This window comes from Podarcis tiliguerta (genome assembly GCF_965153285.1).
Source record: "Podarcis tiliguerta genome assembly, chromosome: 1".
Taxonomy (NCBI): domain Eukaryota; kingdom Metazoa; phylum Chordata; class Lepidosauria; order Squamata; family Lacertidae; genus Podarcis; species Podarcis tiliguerta.
In genome coordinates, this window is record NC_139534.1 from 126147665 (window position 1) to 126166607 (window position 18943).

Genomic DNA, 18943 nt, shown 5'->3' on the forward strand with positions numbered 1-18943 from the left:
GTCCTCAGGGCCGGGGAGGAGCCGGCGGGCGCTGAGAGGAAACAGGGCGGGGCGCGCTACTCGAGGGCGGCGCTTGGGCGGGGAGGCTGGGCCTCGGCGAGCTGAGGGGAAATGCGGCGCGGCGAGAGGCCGGCATGAGGTGAGGCGCCCCGTTTAAACAAAATGAGGGGCTGGGGGCTCCCCGCCGCTTCCAACGGGGGCTGGGGTGTGTGGGGAGCCGTTTTGGGGTTGGTTTCAATGCTTGACTTTTTATGGAGGCCGCTGCGGAAATCCAGCCAGATGCACCGGGGTATAAATATTAATTTTATTTCTTCCTTCCCTCGTCTGACTAGGCAAATGCACTCTGCGCGCGCTCAGAGGCACGCGTTCCTGCAACGTGGAGGAAGAAGGGCCCTTTTTCTTGTAGGCCAACTAGGCCTCGGCCTCGGCTCCGCGCAGCAACTGCAGGGCGAGAACACCCCTAGCAGGCCTTAATCTCATCGCCTATTGTAGGGTTTCCCCAAACTGGGGTGGTGTTTTTTGTTTTTTTGTTTGGACTACCATTCCCATCGTCCCTGGCTTACTGGTCCTGCTGGCTAAGGATGATGGGAGTTGTAGTCCAAAAAAACCCAACAAGATGCTGGAGCCTCAAGTTTGGAAAACCCTGATCTGTGGTGTAGTGAAGAGGCGTTGGGACATCTTTTACAGCAGTGTTCCCCAACCATGGGCCTCCAGCTGTTTTTGGACTACAATTCCCATCATCCTTGACCACTGGTCTTGCTAGCGAGGGATGATGGGAGTTGTAGTCCAAAAACAGCTGGAGGCCCAAGGTTGGGAAACACTGTTTTAGAGCACTGGTTACGGTTGCAAAGATATACTAATGACACGCAGAGTTCATAGATTCACAGAGTTGGAAGCGACCCCAGAGGGACATCTAGTCCAACCCCCAGGAATGCAGGAATCTCAACTAGATTATCTGTGACAGATGCTCCACCTGAGCTCTGTTTGAAAACTTCCAAGGAAGGAGATTCCCTGAGGGAGCTCTTACCGTCAGAAAGTTCTTCCTGATGTTTAGTCAGAATCTGATTTATTTTAACTTGGAATCTGTTCGTTCAGGTCCTAGCCTCCAAAACAGTTGTCACTATTATTATTTATTAAATGTGTTTGTCACTTTATATCGCCCAAGGCAACCTCAATTGACTTTGGTTGTTATGTTCCCCCATTTAATAGGTCCTTGTTTTGTTTTTCTTTTCTGCTTTTTCCTCTTTTTATTACACACACTTTTTTTGCATGAGAAGCAAAGATATTATTATTATTATTATTACCCCACCCATCTGACTGGATTGCCCATTATATGACGTATAATGGTTTTTGCTACATATTGTCAAAATATAATATTAATACAAAAAAAATAAAAATTGGTTGAAGGTTGAAGATCCCAAGCCAGGGAGAAGCCCAGCGACCTTCTAGGCTGAATTGGCTGCATTGCCATAACTTGCTATTGCTCTCAAGGTGTTTCATGTAATGTTCAGGCAAAAATATCTTATCCTTCTGCAACTAAAGGTAAGAAGAAAAGAAGATCCCTTCTGGATCAGGCCAAAGGCCCGTCTAGGTCCAGCATCCCTGTTCTCTAAAAAATGGCCAACCAGATGCCTGTGAAAAGCCAGAATGGAGGACCTGAGTGAAACAACACACTCCCCACCTGACATTTTCAGCAACTAATGTTCAGAATCATACTGCCTTTGATCCTGGAGGAATAAGAATATTATAATAATAATATATTGCTTATATCCCTATGGGTGGCTTCCAATAGAATAAAAATAAACAGAATACAGTGGTACCTTGGTTCTCAAACGGCTTAGTTGTCAAACAAATCGGCTCCTGAACACCGCAAGCCCGGAACTAAGTGTTCTGGTTTGTGAATGTTTTTCAGAAGCCGAACATCCAACACGGTTTCCACTTGAGTGCAGGAAGCTCCTGCAGCCAATCAGATGTCACGCCTTGGTTTTTGAATGGTTTTGGGAGTCGAACGGACTCCCGGAATGGATTAACTTCTAGAACCAAGGTACCACTGTAGTAATAAAAACAGCGAAACATCAGACATAAAAAGCTTATCGGTAACAGGGCTGCCTTCAAAATATAGCCATATTGGGAACTGTAGTTTATCCTCTCCCCCCCCCCCACCCCGCTACAATATGCAGCACCCTTCATGAACTATGGCTCCCATAATGCTTTGGGAGGTAGCTGTGATGGTTGAAGTGGTATAATGTCTTTTAAATCTATGGTGTGCATGTGACCCAAGTTCTTTGCCTTCTCCTATATGGCCATCTTTTGAAGAGTGCTAGCCCATTCTCTCTCAGTCTTCTCATCTCCAGGCTAAACATACCCAATTGTTTCCATTTTTCCTCACATAACTTGTTTTTCTACGCCTGATCTTCTCTTAAGAGTATTTACTTAAAATACCTGTCTACCCCATTTCATTTCCCAAGGAGATATCAGCAACAGAACCGTTGTGTGTGTGGGAAAACAATCTCCAAATTAAACCCAAATCACACAATCAAAATATTTCATAGAATTGCAATACAATAAAATATAATATATTTAAAAAGAAACAGAAAAACAGTTAAAATCAATGTGAATATTTAATGCAATGGACGTGCCGCATTTTCAACCACAAATCCACAGACATTCTGTGGGCTACCTGCATGAAGTTCACAAACCAGTCTGAGAACTCCTGAGGCCTAGTGTAGGAAGTGAGTGAATTTACACATCTGAATGTTTCAGGATGTGGACAGAGTAAGTAGGGCTTTTGCCTTTCCACCCTATCTGTGGGCATCTCAAAAACATCTGGTTGGCCACTGTGTGATAAAGGATGTGTGGTTTAGGACAGATACAGGAGGGCTCTTCTCATGTTCTTTAAATCAAGTTTTGCTTTAAAAAGAAACTTGGTGAAACGCGAACCTATTTGGAAGTTTTATTTTCTAACCATCCAGAATGCCTATTGCCCAAATTAAAGATCCCTGTGTTTGTGACCAGAGGCACCTTCTTACTTTACTTAGTACAAGGATAAGGCTGATTGTTCTTAGGATGTAGTTATTCAGCTGCTGAGGGGGAAATCCTCTGCACATGTTTAGTGAGGCCTTCACCTGTTATGGCATACATTTCAGGGCCAGGGCTGCAGTCCTAACTTCAGTTATTTGGGAATAACTGATTTCAATAGGGCTTACCTTTGATTAGACAGTTAGGATTGCACCCTGCCATTGACAACAGGGCTAAAATCTTGGGTACCAGATTTTCTCCACAGGGCTACAGGAACCCCTAGAAGAGTTGTAGGCGGCATATGGGGGAAAACAGGAGGAGATGGGGAAAATATTCTGTTGCACAAGCAGGAATCCTTGTGCTTAGGAAAGTTCACATAGCACTACTTTGGATACAAGCCCAAAACTCCTTCCTCTGCCAAGCTTCTAATTTGGTGCTGCATCAGTGTTATCTTTGGGTTATGTAGGACAGTTTCGAATAATCTCATACAAGTGCTAGTGATTTTATGAGACCTGTACAGACATGTGGATTTGTAGCATTCCCCCCCCCCTATTTTTTTTTTTTATTGAATGCTTACATAATGTCTATAAAGTGAATGATTTCCCTTCTAGGATTTTCAGGCGATTAAACAGCTTGCCTGCTAGCCTCCTGAAAGTGAAATATTTTGGAACAACTGCCTCAAATACATCATTTCCAGCAGTCTGGACGTTTTGCGGTCAGCCTTTTAATAGACTGCCTGGACATCTTGCAGCCACTCGTAGAAATAGTTTGTGCACTATGCCGGAGGTACCTGAACAGAAATTTGACCTTGACCTGCATTCGCCACATCCCAGGGTCCGTGGAATGACCACCCTTGACAGAGCTGCTTTCAAAAGGGATGTTGTCATCCCAGCTCTGAAGGTTAACAAAGACCTCCTGAGCAAGCTGGAGAAGCCTCTCAAACGAGTGCTGTTGAAGCGCCCAGGTCTCAAAAGAGTTGTTGAAGACCCAGAAGATGAAAGCAGAAAGTTTCTTTTGTTAGATCCTCATGCCATATCCGACAGCTGTTCCCTGGGCGAATCTGAGCAACAGATCCTGAAGAGCTTTAACATTAGCCCTGAGATTGTCAAGTATAACCAGGAACTGACATACGACCATTTCAAGGTGGACGAAATTCTGCAGGCAGTGCTTCCTGAAGGTCAGGAGGTGACCACTGCATTCAGCAGAATTGGCCACATCATTCACTTGAATCTGAGGGACCATCAGCTGCCCTACAAACATATAATTGGTAGGTTAAGACTTACATCAGAGAAGTCTTGTTTGGTTATTTCCTAAGAAATGACTGAGCTGTTTCTTTCTGAAGTAGGGTTAAGTATGTCTGAAGTATGTACAGTGGTGCCTCGCAAGACGAAAAGAATCTGTTCCGCGAGTCTCTTCGTCTTGCGGGTTTTTTTGTCTTGCGAAGCAAGCCCATTAGCGGATTAGCGCTATTAGCGGCTATTAGCGGCTATTAAAGCCTTAAGGGATTAGCGGCTTAGCTGCTAAAAGGCTATTAGCGGCTTAGCGGGCTTAGTGGATCAGCTGATAAGCGGCTTAGTGGATCAGCTGATAAGCGGCTTAGCGGCTTGGGAAAAGGGGGGGAGGGGAAAAAACCCCGCAGGAACTCACAAGACATTTTCGTCTTGAGAAGCAAGCCCATAGCAAATTTGTTTTGCGAAGCACCTCCAAAACGGAAAACCCTTTCGTCTAGCGGGTTTTCCGTCTTGCGAGGCATTTGTCTTGCGGGGCACCACTGTATTTAAATGTACTTTAAATACATGGTGTGGATGTGACTAGATCTAAGGTATAATGTCGCAAAAATTCTGGAGAGACAAAAATGATCTCTCCCATTCGTGAAGGCCTACTGATAACTCATTAATGGCTAGAGGAGGGCAAGCATTGTGCCACATTCCTTGGCAAGGGCAATCAGCATTTCTTCACTAAAAAATTTAAGGAACAGCCTAATGGAAATGGAGTGGGGTTTATTTTATATGTTCTTTATGAGTCTGTATCATAGACGTTTAAATCACATGCCTGCTTTTTTGAAAAGCAAATTTAACAGCCCGTTTCTCTGCCTTTCAGGTCAAGTTATCCTTGACAAGAACCCAGGAATCACCTGCGCTGTAAATAAAACCAATACCATAGATAATGCTTATCGGAATTTTCAAATGGAGGTATTAGCTGGAGAGGAGGCCAATATGATCACAAAGGTACCAGGAATTTTTAATAATATTTTCTTGCAGCAAAAAAAATGGGGGATTAAAAATCTAACATTGAGAAAGCAGACAAAGCAAAGAGCAGACATTGCAGAAAGATACAGTCTGACATATTAATTCTTTATTCCTCTCTGTTCCATAGACTTGGCAGTCTCTGTGTGCTCCCAGATGTCCAAGTCTAGCCTAAATGAAATCACAATTGTTCATAAGACTTTTGTAGGAAGAACGTAGCTTAGTGGTGGTCAAATGTATAGACGTATATTAAATTTTTTTTAACCACATAATCAAAGATGCTAATGAACTCTTGAATTTTAGAACCAGTTCAGAAACCAGGTGCTGATTTTGCTTCTTTGGGAAAACATTGTCTTCCTTGTGCATTAGTTTGAAGAAACTGGGGGTGGCATTCAACTAAATTATTGTCCAATTGCACATCAAGACCGGCTTCCATGCAGTCCCCAAATCTGTTCTAGAGAATTGGGGGGGGGGGGGATCCCAGAACAGATTTAGGACTTATGGCATGTCTTCTACTTGGGATCTGATTGCTGATTAGAAAAGGCAAACATACAGCACCATTTCTGAATGGTACCCACATATATCACAGCTTTCACCCATGGAGTACACTTGGCTAGGGGCATGATCATTTCCCAGTCACTGATAGTAGGTTTTGCATATGCAAAAGATATTTGATGGGATAGATCTTGATGTCATTCATAGAAGGTGATGCACATATATGTATTTTATCTTCAAAAGCAGCTCATGAATACAAAATAAAATGTGTGAGGCATCCTTTACAGTGGTACCTCGGGTTAAGTACTTAATTCGTTCCTGAGGTCCGTTCTTAACCTGAAACTGTTCTTAACCTGAAGCACCACTTTAGGTAATGAGGCCTCCTGCTGCCGCTGTGCCACCGGAGCATGATTTCTGTTCTTATCCTGAAGCAAAGTTCTTAACCCGAAGTAACATTTCGAGGTTAGCGGAGTCTGTAACCTGAAGCGTATGTAACCTGAAGGGTATGTAACCCGAGGTACCACTGTACTGGGGAATTCTGGACCAGAGAGATTCTAGCCTGCTAGAGATCATCCCAATATTTTGAACTCTTGCAGGTTAAGGAGCACCATATCATGTACGAATTTGATTTCTCCAAAGTCTACTGGAACCCCCGCCTCTGCACAGAACACATGCGCATCGTCGGCCTCCTCAAGCCAGGCGACCTTCTCTTTGATGTCTTCGCCGGGGTGGGGCCTTTTGCAATTCCTGCAGCGAAGAAGGGCTGCATTGTGTTTGCCAACGACCTCAACCCTGACTCGTACAAGTGGCTGCAGCACAACTGTAAGCTAAACAAAGTGGACAGAAAAGTCAAGGTCTTCAACATGGATGGCAGGCAGTTCCTGGAGGAGCCGGTGAAGGAAGAACTGACCAGACAGCTTTCTTTGAAGGAGCGGAACAGCTGCCTGCACATCGTCATGAACTTGCCAGCCATGGCAGTTGAATTCTTGGATGTCTTCAGGCACCTCTTGGATGGAGAGCCGGGCAGCACCAGACTTCCCACCGTGCACTGCTACTGCTTTTCCAAGCACGACAACCCTGCGCAAGACGTTCAGGAGAGAGTCGAAGCCTGCTTGGGAATCTCCTTAGAGATTTGCTCTGTGGAGCTGGTGAGGAACGTAGCGCCCAATAAGGACATGATGTGCATCAGCTTCAGCCTCCCATCCAAGGTGTTGTACAAGCCACTGTCTTCTCTGAAAGGTAAGAGAGTCAAAGAAAGAGGCAGGACTACTGCAAGCTTTTAGGGTCCCCTGTGAATCCTTTGCCTCAGATCGGACATTGAAATGGGGATTAGGGCTGGGCGATACCTGGTTTTCAACACTGTGATATATCACCAGTTAAACACTGTGATGTATCGGTATATCACGATGTCTGAAATAAGGATGGAGATATGCAGAAGCATTGGCTGGCTTCACAGTTTTTCCTGCATCGTGGTTTTTGCTGGCGCCTGCGTTTGTGATCGCTGCACCCTGCAGGAGGCAGAGGAGAGCTGAGCAGGCAGTTAGCAGGGCTGCAGGAATCAAAAACAGCATTGGCTGGCTTCACGGCATGGACTTCAAACCGGTTTTTGATGATAAATCGATATATCGCCCAGCCCTAATGGTGGCCCTTAATCTGCATAGAAGGACGAGGGGAAATGTATTTCTAGGGAGGAAAAAGCATAAAGGTCACAAATAAATAATGTGTTACAGGCGCACATGCAACTGTTTCGTTGCTGCGCATGCATAGGGAAGCTGCAGCCAGTCCTGGTTTCTCAGCACATGAATACATAGGGAAACAAATGTGTGTGTATGCACGCATTACCTCCTATGTGCAGTTTTCCCTGTGGGAAGTTCACAGCCTGTGATGCGGCTGCATGACTTGGGACAAGTTGCAAGTGTGTTGTCAGTGCCTCGGAGGCTTAGTAAAATCCTTTTGCTTTGCTCCTGCTCAAGTTTTGTGCTGCCGACGACCCCAAATCCTAAGAGCTTTGCAGGTGTGCACTGAGGTGTCACCGATGGTCGCTTTCCAACTGCAGGCCCTTTGCCTCCCATTGAGTTCTGCTACTGCAGAGGGTTCCTGAGCTTCGGGAGCAGCAAGAAAGGCTGTGGTGGGAATGGAGGCAGAGCTACAATTCCTCTGCATCCTGTCCCAGGGTCCCTTTATTGTACCTCACCTGCCCCTCCTTTCTCCACAGCCGCTTTACGTGAGACAAGTTTGAAAGTGTGGTTTTAATTTTGCTCCCTAGTTCCGGCTCCCCCCCCCCCAGCTTCCTTTTTTAGGACCCTTCCCCACCTCCAGGCAGCCTCTTGACTGTGCTGCCTACATCATCACACAGCCTGCTGTCGCTGTACCATGTGTATCCACTGCCACACACAGAACCGGGCTGCTTTTAATGCCACATCAAACCCACTTTCAGACGTGTTTTGTGATGCCAACAAAACTGCCCAGCCACAGGCAGGCCACTGGCACTTGCATGAAAGTCAGGGGGCTGCTGTGTGGCAGGGGACTGGCAGAAAAACTTAAGGGTCTCCCCCTAAACTGCTAGAAATCCACACATGCCTCCAGATCCATATTGATTCAGATAGTCTGTCATCTTTTACTTGTAGGTGCAGATAATCCCCAGGAACCAGCATCTAAACGCCTGCGTCCAAATGAAGAGCCCCTTGAAGAAAAAAATAACCTGATGGTCTAGGAGACTTCGTGGGTACCATTCCAGAAATATTGTCTATGCAGAACTTTTAACTCCCATCTTTCAAGGGAGGCAAGCAGATTGCATTTGTTCATCAGAACTTGTAAGGACAGCCTCTGAAAAATGGTATTAACAGCTGCTGTGCTGATTATGCCCTGATCATCTTTGCTCCTTTTTAATTCTGTAACAGTTGGATGGGGTACATTTTTTTTTTTAAAAAAAGAATATTAAATGTTTATTTTGCCACACTTGGTAGCATCTTCTGTTTAGGTTGCGTGCAGTCATTCCCCAGCCAATGAGAAACTGAGGTGAGAGGTTAAAGGAACCAGGTGAAACAGTCTGTGTCTTTGGTAGCCTTGAAACAACAGCTGTTCCTGCCCCTGGGCTGCTTCGGGAGGAAAGGCAGGGTCTAAATTGAATAAACAGATGAACATGTTTTCAGACTGACCACCTCCTGTGCAGGTTCTCTTATGAGGTGAAACCCAAGCCATCACTGTGTTCATGCTAGATGAGCAGGTGACAAAAAGGTGGCGACAGCAGCAGGTCAAGGGAGCATCAGGAATTGGCAGTGGGCTCCCAGCTGGGATACAGACTACAGAAAGAGTGCAGCTAAAGCTGACTCCGGATTCCAGCCCTGCCCATGTTTGAATCATGATGGAAACACATTCTGGGTCTACTTCCGCAACCCAGACCTACCCAAGCCAACTGGTTCTCTCCGCAACACACACAGTGTGGAAGTGCTGCTGTAAGCCTTTAAAGCCCTCTAATGACCCAGAACCAGATTTTTTAAAGGACCACCTTGAACTATATGAACCTGCCTGGATCTTCAGGACCTGCTCTTTAGCCTGTTGTTAGCAGATATTTGATAGCTGGGTACTAGCAACAGAGCCTGGTTGACAGTGGCACTATAACACTGGAATTTTCTCTGGGGAATTTATCCAAATCTTTCCCTTCCCATCTTTAGATAGATGCTGAAAGTATCTCTCTCTCCCCACCCCCTTTTTATTTTGTTTCAGAGAGCACTGTGAAATTATTTTTAAATGTTGATATTAATGCTGCTGTGCTTTATATTTTAAATATAGTTATTTTTATTCGTGAATTTTATTTTTGAGCAAGCCACTTTTGAGGTTTTTGTGGGGAGAAAGCAGGCTGTAAAAGTCATTTAAATAAATAAACAACATCATCCCAAATTATAATCAGCAGTCATTCTGAACACAGTGCTTATCTGCACCAATCTGTCTTGCCTGAGAAATGTCCAGAGGCACATTTAGGTGCGGCCTACACTGCTGTCCAAAGTAACTCATTGTCATCATTAAATTTATTTATTTATTTATTTATTTATTTCATTTATTTTATATTTTCATCAATTTCAAATCAATGTACAAGATAATAAAACCAATCAAGCAGCTGCTTTGCTGTTTGTGAAGAAGCAAGAACTTTCCAAACAGGCCTTGGAGTGGCTGAGTTGCAATTTATTGTATTCCCTGGGAGAAAAGAACAACTGGTACAATTATGAGGTTATGATGCAAACTGCAGACTCTGAATAGCTTTTCTGTTCTGTTGCGAGGAAAGGGAGAGAATCTTTTCGATGCTTGTCCTTCCGACACTATGCATCATTCCACTGAATTAAAATTAGCATATTTAGTGGTATGGGGTTGTGGCTAAGAGACTGGGTTGCAAATCCGGAAGTTGCAACCGCCATGAATTCAGGCATTGGGCTTAGATACGAAGCACCTGCAACTCTCCAAAGTACTGTCTAAATCAGTGGTTCTCAAAAGGTGTGGTGCGGCACACTGGTATGACACGGGAGGAAGGCAGGTATGCAGGAAGATTCAAGGACAAACATTTAAACATTTCAGCATAGCATAGTATAATACAGTATCAAAATTTTTTTTTTATTTGAAGAATATGGATAGATATATTTTCAAAATGAGAGCAAGGGTATCAAGTGATACTGATGACAATCCTAGTTGTGTTTTCCAACGTACTCGTATGCTGCTAAGGCCACAACAGTGGCACTGAGTGAGCATTATGGTGACAAAGGAGCTGCCCTGTCCTATTCTGTCTGTTCCTCTGTGGCTTGCCTGCCCCCACTACTGTTCTGTCATCATATAGGCAATATATCAACTGCAGCATGATGGCACCCTTGCAATTTTATTCTACAGCAGGAAAGATGAGACGTTCTTAATAGAGCTGCTGCATTCTGTGGCACAATCATTCTAACTTACATAATTCAGAATGCAAAGTAGAATGAATTAGACATCAGTCCCATATCGGGTTCTTGTATTGTACTTCAAGGAAGGAAACCCCAATTTGCTTGCATTAGGAGAAGCCAATTTTATGAGATGAAAGAACTCAGCCCTTACTGCAGAGCTACAATATATAAAAGTAGCATTTCAGTGCTTGTGCAAATAAAACCCTGAAGTGCAGCGGCAAAATCTGCAGAATTTAATCACAACAATCTGACTTTATTTTAAAAATCTTTTACAAGTCTGGTTCTGAAACCTCAAAACATACAAAACAAATTATCTCTTCCAATAGCCTCTAGCTGCAAAGTGACTAGAGCCTTTCCCACCCTTACCCTCATTCCACCAGAGAAGAAGAAACATGACCACCATTTTAAAAAGAAAGTTTCTGTACATCATGTTTTTAATATTTAAGCGCAGCTGGCTTCACACACAAAAAAGGAAGCAAAGACAGACGGCAGCCCGGCCAGGGTGCAGACGGCAGCAATTTTCACCTGAGGTTTTTTTTGCTTTGCTCGCTCCGCTCCAGTGTCTGTTACTCCCAACCTAGCCAGGATGCCAAAATAGCCCACTGAAGGCATCTTGAAGGGCTCGATGACAGGCAAGGGAGGAAGTATAGCCACCAGCGAGATCTTGTGGGGAGGCGGCTCGGACGTGGTTTAGATACCTAGAACAAAGAAAGGCATTGTCTGAGCTGAGAAACAAGCATTTCATGCTCCGGGATGGGAATTGAAAGAAAAGCCAATTTCTCTGGTTCCCACCGCTGGATACAGTGCCACAGACACTGGACACTTCTCAAAACCTCGGAAATGGAAACAGCAGAGACCAAATCTGATTTCACTCTCCTTGCTGGATTAATCATTCCCATAATTAGAGAGGTTGAACGGATTCGGTGCCTCACCTGGTTCAGCCACCTCCTGCCCGGAGTCAGGATGCCCAGTACCAAAAACTTCAACAGATGCCTGCCCAACATTTTCTCGCATATCCAGGAAAGGAGATGGAAAGTTTAAGCTGCTCCCAAATCACTCCCATCAGTACAACATTCATATGAATGTGATTGAAATGGTTTCAAAGCTGCTACGCAGGAAAGAGCCCAACAACATAAAATCTATTCATCTGTTGTGTAGCTCAGCTTTGGGAAATCTTTAAAGCACTCGTTGTGGTTGTAAAGAGATACTAATGACACACAGAGCTTACAGAATCCTAGATTTGGAGAATTGGAAGGGCACCTGAGGTTAATCTAGTCCACCTATTGGTGAGTAAATGGCAAGAGCTAGACATCCACCCCACTGGGGAACTCACATCGCCTCTGTCCAACATTTACAACTGGTGGGTCCAATCTGCTTATTTCTCCTCTGTTGCACAGTTACTATTGCTCAGTAACGTTGTCACCCCATAAATACAGCCTGAGCCTTGATGAGCAGCTGGTTTTGTTACTATCTTTTCAAAAGGATGATGTTTTGAATCGAGCAACACCTGAAGGGTCACCTCTGACTCACTCCCATACCAGCTGAGACAGAGGCAAAGGGATCTTGGCCACCTTCCCGCTCTGCTTTGGCGCAGCAGTGCCCTTACGATGCACCACGGATGCCCGTACCCAAGGGTTCCTCTGTGTGGGAATCAGTAGAGGAGAACCTGGCCAAGGCCTCGGCTGCTGTTTTATGCTAGGAAGGAAATAATTAGAGGAGCCCTTTTGGGGTGGGGAGCCTGTAGCCCTCCAGGTGTAGCTGGACTACAACTCCCATCATCCTTGACCACTGGCCACATTGACTGAGGCTGATGGGAGTCGAAGTCCAACCACTTCTAGAGGACCACAATTTAAGGAGGATATTGGTAACTCGGAACAGGTAAAGAAGAAGGCAACCAAGATGATCAAGGGTCTGGAAACCAAGCCCTAGGAGGAAAGTTGAAGAAGATGGGGGTGTTTAATCCGGAAAAGAGGAGACTGAGAGGAGATAGGACAGCCATCTTCAAATATCTTAAGGGCTGTCCCATGGAGGATGCAGCAAGCTTGTTTTCTCCTGCTCTGGAGGGTAGGCCTCGAACCCATGACTTCAATTCACAAGAAAGGAGATTCCAACTAACCATCAGGAAAAACTTTCCAACGGTAAGAGCAGTTCGATGGTGGAAGAGACCCCCTCGGGAGGTGATGGACTCTCCATAATTGGAGGTTTTAAGGCAGAGGTTGGATGGCTACCTGTCAAGGATGTTTTAGTTGAGATTCCTGTCTTGCAGGGGGGTTGGACTAGATAACCCTCAGGGTCCCTTCCAGCTCTATAATTCTATGTTTCCACGCCCCACCCAATGTCTGAGTTTGGGAGAAAGTGGCTGGAAGTTAATGAACAGAGGTGAGGGAGTTACCGTATTTTTTGCTCTATAAGACTCACTTTTTCCCTCCTAAAAAGTAAGGGGAAATGTGTGTGTGTCTTATGGAGCGAATGCAGGCTGCGCAGCTATCCCAGAAGCCAGAACAGCAAGAGGGATTGCTGCTTTCACTGTGCAGCGATCCCTCTTGCTGTTCTGGCTTCTGAGATTCAGAATATTTTTTTCTTGTTTTCCTCCTCCAAAAACTAGGTGCGTCTTGTGGTCTGGTGCGTCTTATAGAGCGAAAAATACGGTAATTGGAGGCCAGATGGGAAGCCCATGGAAGACCTGACTTCTCCCTGCTCCCTGCTCCCTGGCTGTCAGTTGCTTATCTCTATCGTAAGGTGTTATCATGTCATAAGTGGGCAGCTGATTGTCTCAGCCCTTCACAGACACCAGAATCCCAAATGAAAACCAGCTTTCGCAGCTCCACCTCAAACCAGCAAGATGACGACTCGCTGTTTTGGTTTCGCCCCATCTTGGTCCAACTTGCTCCTGGGAAGGTAGAGTCATTCCATCTCTCCACTTGGCAGCTCAAGCGTAAACTTGCAACCCACCCACAGATTCTCTCGTACGCTTCCCCGAGAAACCTGAAACAGCTGCAGCGCTGGCTGGGGAGAGAACATGGGACCACCAGTAAAACAGGCCAAGCAGTTGCATCTTCTAATTTACAGCTAGTTTCCGTGAAGGGTGCTTAAACGAAGCCTGCTTTTACAGGGCAGATGGCATAAGCAGGAAGATCCCAGCAATGCTGTAAAAGCGTTAAAGAAAAAAAGGTCTGCCCACTGACTTTAGACATAAGCTTACATACACATTCAATGTTCAAACCTATTATTTAACCTCTCCACTGAGAAAATTGAGTGGTTGGTATAACAAAGTCTTGATTTCGATCGTTCACACAAATGTGCTGCTGGATAAGTGTTTAATGGTTCTTGTATCTGTTTCAAAACCAATAAATTTTTGTTTCTTTGTTTTTTTAAGGTGGGGGGATGAATTGATTAATTACAGTTTTCCAAAAGTCTGTGTCTTGCACCTAAATAAACAGAACAGGCAGACGCGAGCACTATTTCTAACCTGGTTATTTTTGTGAAGATGCTACGTAGACAGAACGGGGAGGGCGAACGCCCAAGGTCAGTTCTACTGCAGTGTCTCGGCGGAAGAGGCAGAAGGGGGTTGCGCCCCTACACTTGCCGAGGCACCCAGAGACCTCGTCGCTTCCTTCCAAGGAAAAGGAAACTCGTCACTCCCCTGGAGTACTTAATCTGCCCACAAAGAAATGCTAAGGGGATCACAAGGCACAGCATCCTAATCCCAAATGGAAGAAAGTGACCTGTGATTACTTGCTGGTAGTCATGCCAATTCCGTCAGAAAGGGAGACTGGAGCGGAAATGGCCACAAAGCACAAGTTCATCAGAGATCAGGAATGGAAGTCACACAAGCAAATCCCAGCGGTATTCACTATTGCTTTTTTTTTAGTCCACAAGTGTCGTGCAAATGATTATTTTCTTCAATCACTCCAACAGGATAAAACCTTTCTCAGTTTTGCAGGACCCTCAAAATCCGATCTCCAGCAGTGCCTCCAAAGACAAAAAGGTGTTGTTTGGCCAGCAGCCATCGAGAAACGGATTCTCTGTTAATTTATCAAATCCTTTCCGATAGCCGTCGGAGTAAGAGGGCAGCCCCGGACCTGGAAACGGCAAACTCCCCCAGTTAATAACATATGATAAGGGTCAAATGTATGCTGGAAATGTAAGGAAAAAGAAGGCACCTTTTATCATATGTGGTGGAAATGTAAGGTAGTAAAAGAATTTTGGGGAATGATATATAATGAGTTGAAAAAAATGTTTAAAATAACCTTTTCTTTAAAAAACCCGAAGACTTCCTTTTAGGAATTCTAGGTGCCGAAATCCCAAGGGAGCAGAAAAGACTATTTATGTATGCGACCACAGCTGCATGGATGTTATTGGCCCAGAGATGGAAAGAAGATAAAGTCCCTACCAGAGAAGAAAGGCAGATCACGTTGAAGGATTATGCCGAAATGGCTAAAATGACCGGAAGAATCGGAAATCAGGAAGACCAAAATGTTAATAAGGAATGGGGAAAATTTATAAGTTATCTTAAAAATCATTGTGAACAGTTAAAATCGTTAGGAGGATTGGAATAACACTTGTAGTTTAATGGTGAATTTTGGATATAATGGAGAGATAAAAGATTTGAAGCATTATAAAAGATGCAGGAGGAAATGATTAAAAATAGGACCCACAAAGAGGAGGAAGGAAGTCCAGGAGATTCTCTGGAATCTTGTTTCTATGTTGTACGTTGGATATGTGATTGTAAAATTCTAATCTGGAAACCAAATAAATAAATTTATATAAAAATAACAACACTTGATGAATAGGGCAAAAGCAGCAATGAAGGGCGGTCAAGCCATTCCTCCACCCAACTGTCCCACCAACCTTTGGGCACCTATACGGCCTAGGACCCTCGTACCTACGGGACCGCCTCTCCTGGTATGCCCCACAGAGGAACTTATGGTCTTCAAATAAAAACATCTTGAAGGTCCCAGGCCACAGAGAGGTTAGGCTGGCCTCAACTAGAGCCAGGGCTTTTTCGGCTGCGGCCCCGATCTGGTGGAACGCTCTGTCACAAGAGACAAGGGCCCTGCGGGACTTGACATCTTTCCGCAGGGCCTGCAAGACGGAACTGTTCCACCAGGCCTTTGGTCAGGGAGCAGCCTGACTCCCTCCTTTGGCAATCTTTACAGAACTTTAGTTTATGGTTGCCATCAATTTTGAATTTTATTTTAATTAATTTTTTATAATGTTTTTATAATGTTGCACTATTTTAGTGTTGTTAGCCGCCCTGAGCCCGGCTTCGGCTAGGGAGGGCGGGATATAAATAAAATTATTTATTATTATTATTATTATTATTATTATTATTATTATTATTATTATTATATCTCTCAGGGGTGCTTCAAAAATCTGCTTCCTCACATGCAAGACTCTGTACATGGGAGGCAAAAACATATCTCCACCCCTTAAATATTAAATTTGCATTCCTGATAGCCCAGGAAGCATTTTATCCTTTCCTTTGGTGTCTCTGGGAAGAAAAGGAAAAAACCCCAAAGGCGTCCCGCTTCGAATGGCAAAGAAATTGGTTTTGGCACATTTCTTAAAACACCCCAACAGAAAACTTAGTTTGCTGGCAGGCATCTTGAATTGCTCAAGATGTGCGAATTGTGAATATTTGTTTTGAGCAGCCAAGTAGGAGGTTTAATCCAATATTTATACGTTGGAATAAGTGAAGTGCTGCCCAGGAACAAATGCCAGCCGTCTGCTGCAAACTGGGGACCAGTCTTGGGGGGCCTCTTCAGCCGTGGTTTTACCAGTCCAGGACTGGTGGGGAAGGCACCCTCAGTCTCAGTGGGTCCCATTCATCTGTGACTAGGTAGTGGACGGCTCGAAGGACTGGAGAACAGGGCTGGGCGATATGGTTTGAAGTCCATATTGTTATATAGGTTTCATAATAGTTGACCTGGCAATATATCGTGAATCATAATGTGTTTCCGTGTGCTGTGCAAAAATAACAATGAGGGGGAAACCGTGAAGCCAGCCAATGACTCTGAATAGCACCATCCTTATTTCAGACACCGTGATATATCGGTATATTGCGATGTTTAGCTGGTGACACTGTTAGAATTCCTGCTCTATGATTGCAGTCATGGGATTGTTGTTTTTCACATGATGGTGTATATTTTGACTCCACAGAGTGGGAAGTGACGGAGACAGGATGTTTGTGTTACTGTGTTCCGTGAAATGGGACTATTGTCCTTTGTTTTTTTCTCTTTGCTGTCTGATGCTAGAGAGAGGGGGAGCCATGTTGCAGTACTCCGTGTGTATTTATATGTAAAGAAAGTAGATTAGCCAAAATGCTGAGTTGCTGAGGTCTGTCACGCATGATGCGCAAACTTTGCGGATCCCTAAGTGTGCCGGTGTCGGTTGGCATTAGGTGGGCATGTGTCTCTACCAGGGTCCTACTCGAGTGTAGGCTGAACTCCTGGCAGACAGATCGTGATGTTGAAAACCAGATATCGCCCAGCCCTAGTGGGGAATAGCTGGTGTTAGTGCAAAATTGACAGAAGGTCTTGAAAGCCTGTGTTCAGGGAAACTGATCAGCAGTCATGTGCCACATGACAGCTTTTTGTCTCTCTCGGAGCAGGGCCCAGACCTAGTTCTGAAAAGGCAAAGCGGGTCTTCCTGGAAACATGGGTGACGGAAACATCATTCGCCCTATCCTGTCCTCGCTTGGGCAGCCTGAAAGCGTGCGTTACACACAGACTGTCGACAGTGCTCCATACATCTGCAAGTATTTGGCATGCAGATGTTTCCCTCCTTAAAATCTGCTGTCCAGATGTCTTAACAGGCGGCATGGGGAAGATAAGATTCATTCATTTGCCGGTTGTTTGACAGGAGGGGAGAAAGTTGCACACCCACCGGAAAACGTTGCCGGCTCCCTGATCTAACCTCAGCATCACAAACTGGAGGGCAGGAAAGTACGGCAGCTTATTAAAGTGGGAGAAAAATGCAGAAATACGTTCTTCCTACCTCCTGCCCTCTCCCTTGGGGTAGACTCATAGAACTGGAAGGGATCCCTGGGGGTCATCTAGTCCAACCCCCTGCAATGCAGGAATCTAAACTCAAGCATCCACGGCCAATGGCCAGCCAACCTCTGCTAAAAGACCTCTAATAATAATAATAATAATAATAATAATAATAATAATAATAATAATTTATTTGTACCCTGCCCATCTGGCTGGGTTTCTCCAGCCACTCTGGGCGGCTTCCAACAAAGATTAAAAATACATTAAAATGTCATGCATTAAAAACTTCCCTGAACAGAGCTGCCTGCAGATGTCTTCTAAATGTCAGGTAGTTGTTTATCTCTTTGTCATCTAGGAGGGCGTTCCACAGGGTGGGTGCCACTACCGAGAAGGCCCTCTGCCTGGTTCCCTGTAGCTTTGCTTCTCACAGGGAGGGAACCGCCAGAAGGCCCTCAGAGCTGGATGTCAGTGTCCGGGCAGAACAATGGGGGTGGAGACGCTCCTTCAGGTATACTGGACCGAGGCCATTTAGGGCTTTAAAGGTCAGCACCAACACTTTGAATTGTGCTCAGAAACATACTGGGAGCCAATGAAGGTCTTTCAGGACTGGTGTTATATGGTCTTGGCGGCCGCTCCCAGTCACCAGTCTAGCTGCCGCATTCTGGATTAGTTGTAGTTTCCGGGTCACCTTCAAAGGTAGCTCCACGTAGGAGAGTCCACAACCTTCCACTGTCAAACAGCTCCCACTGTCAGAAAGTGCTTATTGGAGTTTAGTCAGAATGTGCTTTCTTGTAGCTTGAAGCCATTGGTTTGAGTCCTACCCTCCAGAGCAGGGGAAAAGAAGCTTGCTATGACGATTGATCCAGGCAAAACCTGCCTTGATCCTGGATGTAAGCAGCCAACACAAAGCAAAAAGCCTTACAACGCATTCAAGCAATGTTCAGGTCTGCTTCCAGGGGAAGGGCGCACCGCAACTATTATTACTGTCATCATTGCCATGAACATTATTTTATAGAAGAGTGTCATCAATATACATCTGCTGGTGACCATTGGGAATGGTAAAGTGGAAGACAGAGAGGGTGACAGGATTCGGAGCCAGTGCCAGATGGAAGCAGAGACCATTAATTCTAGTTTACCTCCCAACCTCTTCCTCCTTCCTGATGAGTTAGAATCATAGAATAGAATCATAGAGTCATAGAGTTGGAAGAGACCACAAGGGCCATCGAGTCCAACCCCCTGCCAAGCAGGAAACACCATCAGAGCA

The 18943-nt window shown here is 45.0% G+C and overlaps 2 protein-coding genes across 3 annotated transcripts in view; one reads left to right on the forward strand and one right to left on the reverse strand.

The window, feature by feature from the left end:
- TRMT5 (tRNA methyltransferase 5) lies at positions 1-8717 on the forward strand. Of its 2 annotated transcripts, none has more exons than XM_083437592.1 (5): positions 1-139; positions 3630-4285; positions 5119-5246; positions 6356-6998; positions 8387-8717. In XM_083437592.1, exons 1-5 carry the CDS (start codon positions 135-137, stop codon positions 8470-8472), a joined length of 1518 nt encoding a protein of 505 aa, XP_083293718.1. In that variant the 5' UTR covers positions 1-134; the 3' UTR covers positions 8473-8717. The 2 variants fall into 2 exon arrangements, with proteins under 2 accessions (XP_083293718.1, XP_083293719.1); XM_083437593.1 differs by lacking the exon at positions 1-139 and adding an exon at positions 1416-1542.
- Positions 8718-10916: 2199 nt separating this feature from the next.
- MNAT1 (MNAT1 component of CDK activating kinase) overlaps positions 10917-18943 on the reverse strand; it is a 141465-nt gene continuing 133438 nt past the window's right edge. Inside the window, exon 8 of the mRNA XM_083439466.1 lies at positions 10917-11382. Within this exon, the coding sequence (XP_083295592.1) occupies positions 11262-11382 (121 nt within the window). The 3' untranslated portion in view covers positions 10917-11261. The remainder of the gene's footprint in view (positions 11383-18943) is intronic.

Coding starts and splice junctions, on each gene's coding strand:
- TRMT5 (XM_083437592.1), top strand. Junction 4,286..5,118: donor GCCCTACAAACATATAATTG/GTAGGTTAAGAC, acceptor TCTGCCTTTCAG/GTCAAGTTATCCTTGACAAG. Junction 6,999..8,386: donor GCCACTGTCTTCTCTGAAAG/GTAAGAGAGTCA, acceptor TTTTACTTGTAG/GTGCAGATAATCCCCAGGAA.